This window comes from Echinops telfairi, unplaced genomic scaffold, assembly GCF_000313985.2.
Source record: "Echinops telfairi isolate 266 unplaced genomic scaffold, ASM31398v2 ScPeMD7_25;HRSCAF=90, whole genome shotgun sequence".
Taxonomy (NCBI): domain Eukaryota; kingdom Metazoa; phylum Chordata; class Mammalia; order Afrosoricida; family Tenrecidae; genus Echinops; species Echinops telfairi.
The window spans coordinates 7,002,894-7,016,672 of NW_022103922.1; the positions used below are offsets into that span (position 1 = coordinate 7,002,894).

Genomic DNA, 13,779 nt, shown 5'->3' on the forward strand with positions numbered 1-13,779 from the left:
GCAAGAAGATGCTGCCCCGCTGGCTACGAGGCCCTTTGAGTCAGCGTCCTGTGTCTTCTTCTGTGGGTTAACTTCTAGGGTGAAGTCACAGACCCTTCCCGGAGGCTTGACAGAAGCGGGAATGGAATTAGGGCTCAGGAGCTGTTGGGGACCTGAGCAAGGAGAGGTCTCCAAGACCTTTAAAATATGTCTGCCTAGGGCACAGGGGTTGGCAAACTGTGGCTCTAGAGCCATCTGCAGCTCCTTTGATTTGTGTATGTAGCTCTGACATAAAGCTGAAAATTGTTAAAGGATCTTATTCAGATGATGGTGATTTTGTTACATTTGTAAAAATATATTTATGGCTCTTGAATAACTTGCAAATTGTTATTCAACTTCTAAATTGTTGTGAGGGACAGGATTGGCTCTTCTGTCTCAAAAGTTTGCTGACCCCTCTCCCACAGCAGTATTTCTCGGGCAGGGGCATTTTCCCCTCCCTGGCAGATGTCAGGTGTTTGGAGACATGGCTGGCTGTCGTAGGTGGAGGTTCCTACCGGCAATTCCTGGACAGAGGATCCTGGGTATCCTACACTGCACGGGGTGCCTGCATGGAGCCAAGACTTAGCCAGCCCCACACCAATGTGCTGAGGCCGAAACTGGCTGGCCCAGAGCAGGAGGTGGTATGAAGACTGAAGAGCTCACAGAGGATGTGCCCTGCTCCTGCCTTGTGTGCTCCCAGACTCACCTGGCCTTTACCACCTCTGACACCGTCTCTGCCTCGCTCTCATGCCGCTTCCCGGTTCCCTCCCTCATAACCACTCTCTGGGGTCCTTCTTTAAGGGCATAAATAGAGATGTTATTCAAAACCATATTATGAGTTTAAGACCAGCACAGAGGGAGCATGGGGAGGCTGGCAGGGGATGAGGGTAGACAGGTGTCAGGTAAGCATTGCAGAGAATCACCAGGAGAATCTAGGGGATCAGGCTCAGATTCTTTTGGATGGGGATGGGGCTGGATGGAGGCCTGCGGTTACATCTGTCATCTCTAACAAGACCCACTGCCAATGCTTTCCGAGGGAAGGGAACGCTGTGGGTTCTGAGCAAACAGTTATGTGACGTCACATTTGAAGAGAATCGGTTTGACTCTTTGTTGTTGTTAGGTACCATTGAGTTGGTTCCGACCCACAAGACCCCACGCACAGCCAAACAAAACACTGGCCAGTCCTGCACTGTCCTCACAACTGGTCCTATGCCCAAGTCCATTGTTGAAGCCACTGTGTCAACCCATTTGGCTGGGTCCCCTCTACTTGACACCAAGAGGGATGTCCTTCTCCAGGGACATGTCCAAAGTAGGTGAGATGAAGTCTCACCACCTTGCCTCTAAGGGGCGTTTTGGTTGTACTTCTTCTAAGACAGATTTGTTTGTCCTTTTGGCAGTCCATGGTACTTTCAGTATTCCTTGCCAGCACCGTCGTGCACATGCATCGGTTCTTCTTTGGTCTTCCTCATTCCAGCGTCGCTCTCTCACCCGTGAGTATCGCGGTGAAGAAGATGAAAGCCCTCTGAAAGCCAGCCCTTGAGGCGCTGGCTTAAAAGAACAAGGATAGAAAGTCTTCCTTCCCCTCCTCCGCGTAGCCACCGCGAACACGCTCATGGCGGCAGCAGTCAGGAGATCCAACAGCGTGTTGCATTGGCCAGGTCTGGGCAAAAGACCTCTTTAGAGTAATGATGGGCAAGGACGTCACTTTGAGGTCTAAGGTGCACCTGACCCAAGCCATGGTATTTTCAGTCACCTCATATGCATGGGGAAGTTGGACATTGAATAGGAAGATGGAAGAAGCGACGCATTTGCATTATGATGCTGGTGACAAATATTGAATGAATCATCGACTGTCAAAAGAAGAAACCATCTGTCTCTTTAGAGGCAAGGGTGGTGAGACTGCACCTCACGTACTTGGACATGTTGTCCCTGGCGAAGGACAGCAAGCATGGTAAAGTGGGGGGGCATCCAAAAAGAAGAGGACCCTCACAGAACGCGCTGCAACAGTGGGCTCCAGCACTGTGATCTCGGGGAGGGCTCAGGGCCAGGTGGCGTTGCTGTCGTGCCTGGGTCACTGATGCGAATGGACATGATGACTCTAACAGCAGCGAACCACTTCAAGAACTAGCCTGGCTCTTGGCTAGCCCGGGTCCTATAGATTACAGAGAGACTGAGATGCTCTGCCCAGTTCCCTGGTTACAGTCTCCCTGACCTGTGATGGACTAAGGAGACATGACTAACACTTAGCTAACCTTCCTGGGCTTGTTTCTTCATTTACAAAAGTGTAAGCACCGTCTTAAAAGAGGCATGCATTGCTTACTCCCCACGATACATTTTGTAAAGCAGGAGATTTGAATGCCATGCAAACACCCCTTGATATGATTCCAAACTCCCTGCCACTGAGTCCGTCCTGGTTCCTAGTGCCCCTGTGGGTTTCGGGGGCTGGAACCCTTGATGGGAGTAGAACGCCTCCTCAGAGGAGCCGAGGCTTTCAACTGCTGACTCTTGGCTGCAGCGCAACGAGTTGCCGCCACAGGCAGGCCTCCGTGACGTGACGAGCACGTTCAGATTGTTGAACGTCTCCCGTTTCTCTTCCAGAGGGGCATGTCTCCTTTACTTCTTGCTGTCCCTGTCTCGGAGCTCTGGTAGCACAGAGCTTACAAACTGGGCTGCGATCCGCAAGGTCAGAATTCCAAACCACCAGCTGCTTTCTCCTAAGGAGAAAGATGGGCTTTCTCCTCCCATGAGCAGTTACAGTCTTGAAAGCTCACAGGGGCAGTTCTACTGTCCTATAGGTGGCTATGAGTCGGCATCGGCTCGATGGCAGGGAATTTGGTTTTTTGTTTGGTCCCTTTAGCCAGCCGTGGTTTTGCTGTTTTGGGGAGCCATGATGCACTTCACCGTGATGGGTCCAAAAGAAAAGGCACCTGAGAGAAGGCTACAGCATGAGACACTCAATAGATTGGATGGTGCTACCTGTGAGTCAAAGTCTATAGCCTTATTCAGTAAACATTTTATGTAGGGAAAGTTCCTATTAAGATGATAGAGAACACAATGCATGTACCAGGCGATTATTATGATGATTAAGACATATGTATTATAGGTTTTATATGTGCTTTGCGATTGTATGCCTGGCAATGTAACTGCTTTGTACTCAAGAGAAAGGTGAGCATGTGCTGTGTACAGGAAGTTGTATGTTCAGGTTTGTCTGCCCCGTCCCATTCTCTGACCAGGATCTCTGAACTCTTATGCTACCAGAGGCCCGTGTGTGGTTAGACATTCCTAAACAGAGGTCACACAGGGCACGACTGCACGCACAGAGCTAACCACAGAGCCCAGCGCTTCCACAGAACCCAAGCGCTCTGCCATCCCACCAGTTGCAGCCTTACCAGGCAGAGAAGAACTGCTCTTGCGTGTTTCTGTGGACGTCAGTCTTACTGGGAGCAGAAAGCCTCATCTTTCTCCCTCAGGGCTCCTGGTGGATTCGAACCACTGGCCATGTGTAACCCACTACACCATTAGAGCTCTTAGTTTGACGCGTAGTAAGTGCTAAATAACTATTAGATGTTTGATACATTATTACGGTATTGTCTGTTGGAAGAAGTAAGGCCAGAGGGCTCCTTTCAGGCAATGATGGTGAGACTTGATCTCACAGACTTTGGACATGCTGTCAGGAGAGACCAGGCCCTGGAGAAGGACCTCATGCTTGGGAAAGGGGAGACGCAGCAAAACGGAGACCAGCCCTTGATGAGATGGGTTGACACTGTGGCTGCAACAATGGGCTTGGGCATAGGAACGATGGTGAGGATGGCCCAGGACCGGCAGTGTTCCGTTCTGCGGCACAGCCGGCCACTATGGGTTGGAGCTGACTGACTCGATGGCATCTAACAGCAACGATGGTATTGCCAGTGCCCTCCAACCAGAGACCCCCAGGCACACTTGTAGAAAAGAGAGCAGGGCAAGTTTATGGCTTATTGTCAAGCTAGAGACACATGGGGAGGCTGGGAGAGGCTCAGGAAAGGGTCTCAGAACGCATGTCCTCCAGGACCTGGGCTGGGCCTGGTGATTTTGGTGGGGGCAGCGGGGTGGAGGGTTTGTTTCCAAAATGTTCTGGGTTAGGTGCTGTCAGGAAGTGGGACTACCCCATGTCTGCCTGCCTACTGTCTTATCTGGAGGGGGAGGAAAAGAGAGGGCTAACAGAGTGAGGAAGGCCGACTCCAGCAGGCGAATCAGGTGTGTAGGAGAGGCGGGGCTGGGGCTTAACCACTTGTGTGGTTTGGACATTGTTCAAGTTTCTGTCCACGTTTCCACAGGATTCCAAAATCGTCCCACCCAGTTTCCCCTCTGACCCATCAGTGTCGCAGCAGGGCCTTGCCACGCTCCCATTTCTGCAAGTTGCTTCTGTGTGGCGGGAGAGTGCCAGGCCTGGCTGTGAGTCCCAGCCAGCTCCCGGCCACGGGACACGTGTCTCTTTCTCAGCCTGTAGGAAAATGTGTGCCTTCAGGGGGACACCTTTGGGAAGACACTCAAGGTCCTGTGGCATTTAAGGCATGAGTCACCAGAGAGCCTGGGCAGCAGGCAGAGAGGAGAGACCGCTCGAGGGGGTCTGATGGCTTAGGCGTGCCCGTCTTCTCTGCTTGAAGACAGGAAGCTCTCAGAGGGGTGGGGATGTAGAGGGTGACCCGGGAAGAGATAGGTGTTTGCTCCTGGTGGTTCAAGAGAAGAGACCCTGGCACAACTCCTGGATCAGGCGAGGGTGGTAAGGTGGCATGTTCCCTGTGACCTGAGGCCATTACAGAAACCAGTTTATAGAAACTCCTAGCAGTGAGGGGCAAGGTGAGGTACCCGAGGGCCAGGAGGACAGCCCCCGGGAAGGCTTCTTCAGGTCAGCCAGTCATTGAGGAAGTCCAATGGAGCCAGAGGAACCACCCAGCGCCACTGTCTACAAGGTTCTAAAAACCACTAGGAGCTTCCGTCCCCCACTAGGAGGAGCCTCGGAGTATTTTTGTTTAAAACCCCAGTCAATTGTCAAATTGACTGAGTTAAAGCCTTTCTCTTTGCAAAACTGTGGAGTTGCTGAGAAAGACCAGAGCCTTCGGACACATCTGTTAAAACTGAGCCAAGTCCAGAATCTGAAGGACTACATGTGGGGCCGGCGGGGTGCTTCGGGTCAGACTCACTGTCACCGAGTCCATTCCACCTCATAGCGATGTGAAAGGAGAGGGTAGGGCTGCCCCTGTGGGTATCTGAGACGGTCACTCCTGATGAGAGCAGGAAGCCTCATCTTTTCCCTAAGGAGTGGGCCGGGTGGGGGGGGAGGGGGGGGTTCCAAGTGCTAACCTTGTGGTGAGCAGCCCGAGTGTAAGCCGCTACCAAACTCCTCACATCTGGATCAGTGGGTGACATGATGATCAATGGGGAAAAGGTTGAAGTTGTCAAAGGTTTTGTCTTGCTTTGATCCACAATCAATGCTCATGAAAGCAGCAGTCAAGAGATCAAAAGACGAGTTGCATTTGGTAAATCTGCTGCCCAAGACCTCTTTAGAATATTGACGAGCAAGGATGTTACTTTGAGGACTAAGGTGCGCCTGACCCATGCCATGTGTCTGAAAGTTGGACATTGAACAAGGAAGACCAAAGAAGAATCAATCCACTTGAACTGTGGTGCTGGCGAAGGGTACTGAAACTGCCATGGACTGCTACACGGACAAACAAATCTGTCTTGGAAGAAGTGTGGCCAGAGTGCTCTGTAGAGGCAAGGATGATGGCAAGACCTCATCTCACCTACTTTGGACATGTTGTCAGGAGAGACCAGTCCCTGGCGAAGGACAGCATGCTTGGTAGGGCAGAGGGGCAGTGAGAGAGAGGCAGGCCTCAAGGAGACGGGTGGACACGTGGCTGCAACACTGGGCTCCAGCACGGGAACAGTGGTGAGGACAGTGTGGACGGGCAGTGCTTTGTTCTACTCTGCATGGGTCACCATGGATCGGAACTGATTCTACCAGGGCTCCTTTTGACCTTAGGTCAGGAGCTCTGAAAGGGAGGGTGTGGGGTCTGCCAACCCTTCCCGCCTGGCCTCTGTCCCCACAGCCACCGGTGGAACGTGAAGATATCACAGCATCTTTCTCACTGCACCTCTACAGCAGCGCCTCCTCTCTGCAGGGACCTGGATGCAGTGTGTCGGGAAGCCAGTGACTACGTGAAAAAGTGGATGAAGGGGGAGGGGCAGGGAGGGGGCATTTATGATTTATCCACCACCAGTTGAATCAGCAGCCCTGGGTCAACCCTGATGCATGACAACTCTATGTGTGTCAGAGTAGAGAACTGTGCTCCATAGGGTTTTCAATGGCTGATCCACCCCCACCCCCACCGCCCCAAGAAATAGATCACCAGGCCTTTCTCCCCAGGAGCCTCTGGGCGAACCCGAACCACCACACTTTGAGTTAGCAGCTGAGGGCATAGAGCATTTGGTCACCTTCTCTCCCATTCTAGAAATGAAAAAGCTGAGGCTCCGAGAGCCTAGCTCATTAATCCAACCATTTTCATCACTCACAAGTGATGGAACCGGGACTGGCCCTCCGAGGGGGTCTTGGCAGCAGTCTGGGGCCCTGCTCTCCTTTCTAGATTTTTATTGTAACACCCCAGCCCAAGTTCTGCGCCCTGCCATCCTCCCTCAGCCAACCCCAGAGGAGGCCGCCATGTACTACCAAGGGGCTAACCCGGCCCTGTGCCAGCAAGGCAGGGAAGACAACCAAACAGGTTGTTTTTTATAACCACTTATAGCGCATTTACATTAAAATATTAAACCACTCTTTTTTCCCCTTCTAAAACCTTTGGGTTCCATTTATAGCTAATTTTTTAGAAGTTCTTCAAAGACATAAAAACAGACTTATTCACATAAGGAGGAAAAATCCCTATTCTTGGATAGGATGACTCATTCAACTGGTCTCCCTAAATCAATGTAATCCCACTTTTAAAAATCAACACTATTTCATAGAGTTGGACAAACTGATACTACAGTTTCCATTAAAAAGGAACTCAACAAGAATAGGCAGGAAAATGTTGAACAACAAAGGGTGACAAGGAGGGGCTGTCCTCGCTGTTGTTAGCTGCTGCCAGTCTTCCTGACCCATGGTGGGTGACCCCAGGCACAGCCACTGTGACCCTGAGGGTTTTCCGTCTGGAAGCTCTAACAACACAGAAGCCCCCACTGACCAGTGGGTGGTGGCTGTGTAGGCAGTGCACTGGCTAGGAATCGAACCGGCATCTCCTGCATGGAAGGCAAGAATTCTACTGAAGCGCCACGACCCCCGCAAATGGTACTCTCTTTATGCCAGCTTCTAATATACATTCTAAATATGTAACAAGCTGCCCGACTTCAAAAGCAGCTATTAAAAATACTCAAGAAGTCCCTTTGCTGTGGGGCAGATATTGAGTCCACTGTTGCAGCTACTATGTCAATCCATCTCCTGAGGCCCTTCCTATCTTTGGCTGCCCCTCCACTGTTCCAAGCCGGATGTCCTTCTCCAGGGACTGGCCTCTCTGACAACAGGCCCACACTATGTAAGATGAAGTCTTGCCGTCCTTGCCTTTAAGGAGCACTCTGGCCTTTCTTCTTCAGTACAGATGGCTGGTCCTTGGAACAGTCCACTGCACTTTGAATAGTCTTCTCCAGCACCACCATTCAAATGCATTGACTCTTGGCCACTGAAATGCCCTGGCGTGGGTCAGGTGCACCCGAGTCCCTAAAGTAACAGTCTTGCTTTTCAATACTCTAAAGAGGTCTTGGGCAGCAGACTTACTTACCTAACGCAACACATCTTTTGACCTCTTGACTGCTGTTTCCATAAGCTTTGATTGTGGATCCAAACAAGACAAAATCCGTAACACCTTCAACCTTTTCTCCATTTATCATTATGTCAACTATTGGTCCAGTTGTGAAGATTTTGGTCTTCTTTATATACTGATAGCTGTAATCATTGATCTTCATCAGCAAATGCTTCAAGTCCTCCTCACTTTCAGCAAGCAAGGCTGTGTCATGTGCTTATCGCAGGTTCTTAATAAGTCTTCCTCCAATCCTGATGTCCCATTCTTCTTCCTATAAGCCAGCTTCTCTGATGATTTGTTCAGCATGTAGATTGAGTAAGTACAGTGAGAGAATGCAAGCCTGAATACGTATGATTGAATAAGTTGGTGGGTGAATATAACCTTTGATGCGGGGCAGAAATTATGTGTGGAATCTCTTGGGAGAAAATGCTTTAAATTTCCTGAGGCACCTCGAATCTATTTTAGAACCAGGAATAAAGGAAGTGCATAAGGGTAGTGGTAGTTCAAAGATTGAAGGTGGCAAGGATTTCTCTGTACTCAGATCCACAATCAAGGTTCATGAAAGCAGTAGTCACAAAATAAAAGGATGCATGGGGAAAATCTGCTCCAAAAGGTCCCCTCCTTCAAGTGTTAAAGAGCAAGGTTAGAGTCCACTTTGAGGACCCTGGTGCTCCTGACCCAGGCCAGGGTAGTTCTAATTGCTTCATATGCTTTTGGAAGCTGGACAATTAATAAGAAAGACTGAAGAATTGAGGCCTTTGAATTGCAAGGCTGATGAAGAATTTTGAATATACCATGGACCGTCAGAAGAACAAACAAATCTGTCTTGGAAGAAACACAGCCAGAGTGCTCCTTAGAAGTGAGGATGGTGAGACTTGGTCCTGCAGGCTTGGGACATGTTTCGAGAGAGACCAGTCCCTGGAGAGGGACATCGTGCTTTATAAAGGAGAGGGCCAGCAAAAAGAGGGGGAAGACCCTTAATGAAATGGACTGACAGATTGACACCGTGACGGCAACAATGGGCTGAAACATAACAATTGTGAGGACAGCACAGGACTGGCTGTCCTGTCATGCTCTGTTCGGTTGTGCGTAGGATGGCTAAGAGTCAGAGAGAACCTAACAACAACATAATGGCATGACTGGGAACAGAGAAGCATTTCCTGGTCTCCCACCAACCAGGGCTCTCTGTGAGCCCCTGGTTACAGCCACATGCATGTTAGCAAAGCAGATTCTGATGGGGTGGGGTCTTAGTATTTTGTAATAGACAAGTTTATATTTTCAGGAACATTTAACTGATTTAACTTCTGAGCTCCTTGTTGCCTGTCTAAAAATTCCTCTGGAAGGCAAGCCTGGCAATATGCTCTGAAAGTCCACAGCCTTGAAGAGGACCCATTTTCAACCACGGGCACACCTGGGGTCAGGCCCCTGACGGAACCAACCACAACAATGTGTGCTGTAGCTAAATATAACGTCTGGGAGCTTTTCCTCAAAACTCTGTGCTGCTCCATAGTCCTCTATCACTTAGGGCTCATTTCATGGATCGATGTTGGCTCACTGAACACTCCAGAATTCTCTCGTCTTACCACATATTGAGTTCACCTCTTTCCACTCCTTTCCATAAGCCCACCCAGATGTTTGAGCCGCTGGAAAGAGGTATCATTTAACAGGTGTCTCTAATGCCTAATTCATCCAGCAAGTGTTTCCCAAAGAGAGCATACTGCCCCTTGGAGGGGGGTGGGCAGTGTGACAATCCAGGGGCTGCAAAAGCAGATGCTACCCTTTATCCTGGATTGTGGGCTATAGCACACAAGTGTTTCATTTCAGGGGTAATTTTCTCTCTGAAAGGGGTTGGGGATAGTGTGTCAAATAAGAAAACCATAGAACCTATGCTCTGGCTGGCACACAGTGGACACAAAAGAAAGGCACAGTGCACTAGACGGAGAAATGCATGTTGTCCTGTCAAAGCAAAACCTAGAACTGCGTCTCTTTCATTCCTATGTTTGGAGCCCATTCTATCTTCGATCTGCATGGTCAGCTTTCCTTCTGTTCTGGAAAGCTTTTCAAAGTTATGTAGATGATTAATATTTTCTGATCTAATTTTCCTTAGGGATTCCTATAAATCGCCCTATCCCCATTCTGTATCTATGGTCTTCTCCCTAACCAGGGTTTTGAATCCATTCTTCCTGGTTCAGTCCTGGCCTGAAACAAAAGCAGACTAGACCTCAATGTTTAAAATGTGGGTGAATAGTAACTATAACCAGATTGAACAAAAACGATGGGCCAGTGCCCTGTTAGAAACTCAATCTCCCCGGTAGAAATCAAGAGCAATGCGCACACCACATAGCAACCAAATCTCTTCATCAGCAGAGTTGGAAACAGTGGGGCCTGTTGTCCTGACAGGAATCCAGTCTCCCACAGCATGTTCCTGAAGGGCTCACTACACTCCTCCCAAGTCTCCAATCCAGGGCTCTGACCGGAATTTTCCCCTTTCCAGATATTGCTCCACTTAAGACTAAATTTTAAAAGTTTGAGCCTACAACAGTTTTGCTTTATCAGCCATGGGTGAACCCATTCAAATTAGCTCAAAGCCCTGTTTCTACCATTTTCCTTTCTCTGTATTTTTCCCACTCATTGTAGAAGGCCTTCCCACTTCCCCCCTCACTTTACTGACTGAGACCTTGAAGTGTTAATAATGCTTTTTAATCATCCCCAAAGCAGGTTTTCATGCAGATACTGCATTTCCAGTTACCCAGCAACCCTTTTTCATCTCACTTGCCTCCTTTCTTTCTTTCTTTCTCATCTCACTCTGTTGGGCTTTCACTTGAGTGGCCTTCTCTGTGAGCTGTATCATCCTGTTTCACAAAGGCTGGGTATCCAGGAGAGGTTGCTAACCATTTTCTAGACTTGTCTTGTGGCTTATAAAGTTTGTGATTCTAGATTTGCACGCTCTTTCAGCGTCTTCAGAGCAAAGCTGCCTTTCTCTTGTGAAGTCTATCCCTTCGTCGATGCCTATTGTTTTTGAGAGGAGAAATGGACTTTCCTTATTCCAGCACAAGGGGGCAGAGCTGACATCTGCGCACACGGGACCAGCGCTGAGTTGGCTGCACAGCCAACAGTACAGCCTGAACCCAGGGCTCCCAACGCCCTGGCATTCCTGCTCCCAACACAGGCACGCGCCTGTTCCTGCTCATTGCCCTGCCTTACCAATCCACGGCCCAAGCCCACCTACGGTGAGCAGTTCTCTCAGTACCATTTTTCTGCCTGAGTCACGTTTTGTTTTATTTCTAAAAGAACATCTGTCATTGTCTTAAACACAAGGGGCAAGGCAAAGACAGAGGCATATGCTCCAGATGGGGGAGGTTACTGGGGTCTGAGAGCTTGCAGACAGACAGACCTTTAGAAAGGACCTGGGAGGACAAGGAAAACCATCACCCACGCTGTCATGGTTGGCAGCAAATCCAAATGTGGGGTGGTATTGGCGAGGGAATGAATGGGCCACGATGAGGACACACAGGCTGTGAGTGACGGGAGTTTACAAAACTAGTCCAAGGGCTTGGTTTCCCTGAAGCAGTCTCTGTGACGGCCCCATACCATGATCTCCTTCCAGGGCACACCCAAGCAAACCCGCTAGAGACCCCTCCTCTGAATCACACTGTAGCCATGCCCACAACTGCTCTGCCTCCCTCCACAGAGCAGCCAAGCTTTTTCATAAAGCCCGGGCACACTGCGCAGATCACCAGCCACGGACTCATAACAACCCAATCGAACAGAGTTGAATTTCTCAGGCTGTCAATCTTAGGGGGGTGGAAGTGGAAAGGGTGCAGAAAGCCTCATCTTTCTCCTGCCCTCGGAGTGACTGGTGGGTAGTGGCCCAGTGTGTAACCACTGCTCAATCGGGGCTTCTCCACAGATGCAGAAGGCAAACATTGCCGGCACCTGGAAACCCCAAATTTGCATGTGACATCCTTTACTGTGATAGGCACCTTATTGTAGCGGTCAGGCACTGTGGTCCGAGGTGCTCTAGCAGCGGTCTGTTGCAGGGCAGATGACAATCTGGGCACCCGCGCCATCTAGCGGCACCACGCAGAAGCGCCCGTTTCACCTGAGCGACCGCCTTCCATCCAACAGGCAGTTATGCTCTGTTCTCCAGGGACCTTAGGAGCCACTAGAGTCCAAATTGACAGCAGTGAGTGACAGGAGCCATCCATCCACATGCTCCCTAAGAAAGGCCAGAAAAGAGCCAGGGACCTCTGGTGTTTGTTGATGAACTGACAACAGCATTGTTAACCAGCAGTGTGACTCCTGCCCACCCCAATTTAACCCAAAGTCACAACAAAAAGCAACTTTCTTTCTTTGAGGCTTCTTATAAATTTGGGTAAATCAGATTCTGGTGGCGTTGTGGAGCCATGGTGGTGTAGTACGTATGCATTAGGCTGTGATCCAAAAGGCCCGCAGTTTGAAACCACCAGTTCCAAGGGAGAAAAATGAGGCTTTTTATTCCCGCAAAGACTTACAGTCTAGGAAGCCCACAGGGGCAGTTCTACTTTCTCCTCAAGGGTCATTATGAGTCCACATCAACTCAATTGAAGTGTGTTTGAGGCGGTGTAGTGGTTACACATTGGTCCGCTAACCTCGAGCAGTTTGATTCCACCAGCTGCTCTCTGGTAGGAAGATGAGGCTTTTTGCTCCAGTAAATAATTCATCTCAAAACCTCTCAGGGTGGCTAGGAGTCGGAACCAACTTGATGGCAGTGAGTTCAGTTTGGGACACAGTGATTCAATCTTTCTAGCTACTCATTGAACATGCACTGGGCTCCGTCTCCAACAGAACTGTGAGCTAGTTGCAACGGTACCTGGAGGCGGGCGTTCATAAGCATGAACTCCTGCTGACGCTTCATGTTTTCATTCATAGACTTTGACAGTATAAACCCCATGTTGACCTAAAATGCAAACAACGGCAGGGATTTAGAAGAACACATCCTTCTCCACCTCTTGGTGTCTCCAACATGATCAGCTTCTAGGTATTGTGAATTTGAGACAAAGTAAAGGGGGAAAAGCTCTGGCTGGGACTTACATTTGGGTTTCGCTCCTGCTGCCGGCTAGGGGGTTCACCTCGGGCACCCCTGCCTGACCACCATGCACTCCTCTAAGACTAGCTGGTTGAGGGAAGCCATTCACAAGATCCTCCCTGCTCCCAGGTGGTCCCAGGGAGAACTGACACCCATCAACTCACCTTCTGCACAGCTTCTGGAGAGCGGCACTCTGCTCTAAAGCTGCCTGGGCTCTAGCACTGTGGTCCTGGGCCTGTGTATCACCATCCTGCCCACCGTGCCCCCACCGCCCTCCTCTGGCATGGCCTTTGCCCTCTTCCACTTCCACCCCCCTCAGAGGGGGAAATACATGGAGCACCTCCAGTGTCCCGGGAAGTGTCCTTTCTAAACGAATGTGAAGTTGGGCGCATACTGGGACTTGTGTACAGGGAGGAGTGCTCAGCCTGCACCCTGTCCAAAGCGGGAAACCTGGCAAGACCGTCCCATCCCGGCGAGTCCCAGCTCTCCCGGGGCATGACTCCCCTCGTCCGTGGGGCTCCCTAAGAGGGCTGACAATTCTGAGTGGGCTGAAACCCCAACTGCTGTTGTTCTTAATCCACTGGGGCAGACACAGAAGGGCTGCCATTGCTTCCTGGTTTTCCTTTCCCACAAAACTCAGGGAAACGTTTCAATTGCTCTGCCTCCCTCTTTCTCGCCACCAGGAGTAAGCTGTACAACCGGGTGCTTGAGTCTCAAGTCAACCCAACCCTCCGGTATTCTGTAGGAAGCCTATCCAAGGCTTCCATGGACAGCAGCCTCCCAAGAAAGCCCCAGGGCCTGGCCCACAGGGGAGCAGATATCCAGTGGAATGGGGTTCCCCTGCTGAGGGTCCACCCTGAAGTTGAA

General features: G+C 50.2%; 1 protein-coding gene across 1 annotated transcript in view; it reads right to left on the reverse strand.

Annotated features, from left to right (window-relative positions):
• The window catches only part of PLGRKT (plasminogen receptor with a C-terminal lysine), a 23,134-nt gene that overhangs the window by 8,174 nt on the left and 1,181 nt on the right, over positions 1–13,779 (reverse strand). Inside the window, exon 2 of the mRNA XM_013005643.2 lies at positions 12,697–12,783. Within this exon, the coding sequence (XP_012861097.1) occupies positions 12,697–12,777 (81 nt within the window). The 5' untranslated portion in view covers positions 12,778–12,783. The remainder of the gene's footprint in view (positions 1–12,696; positions 12,784–13,779) is intronic.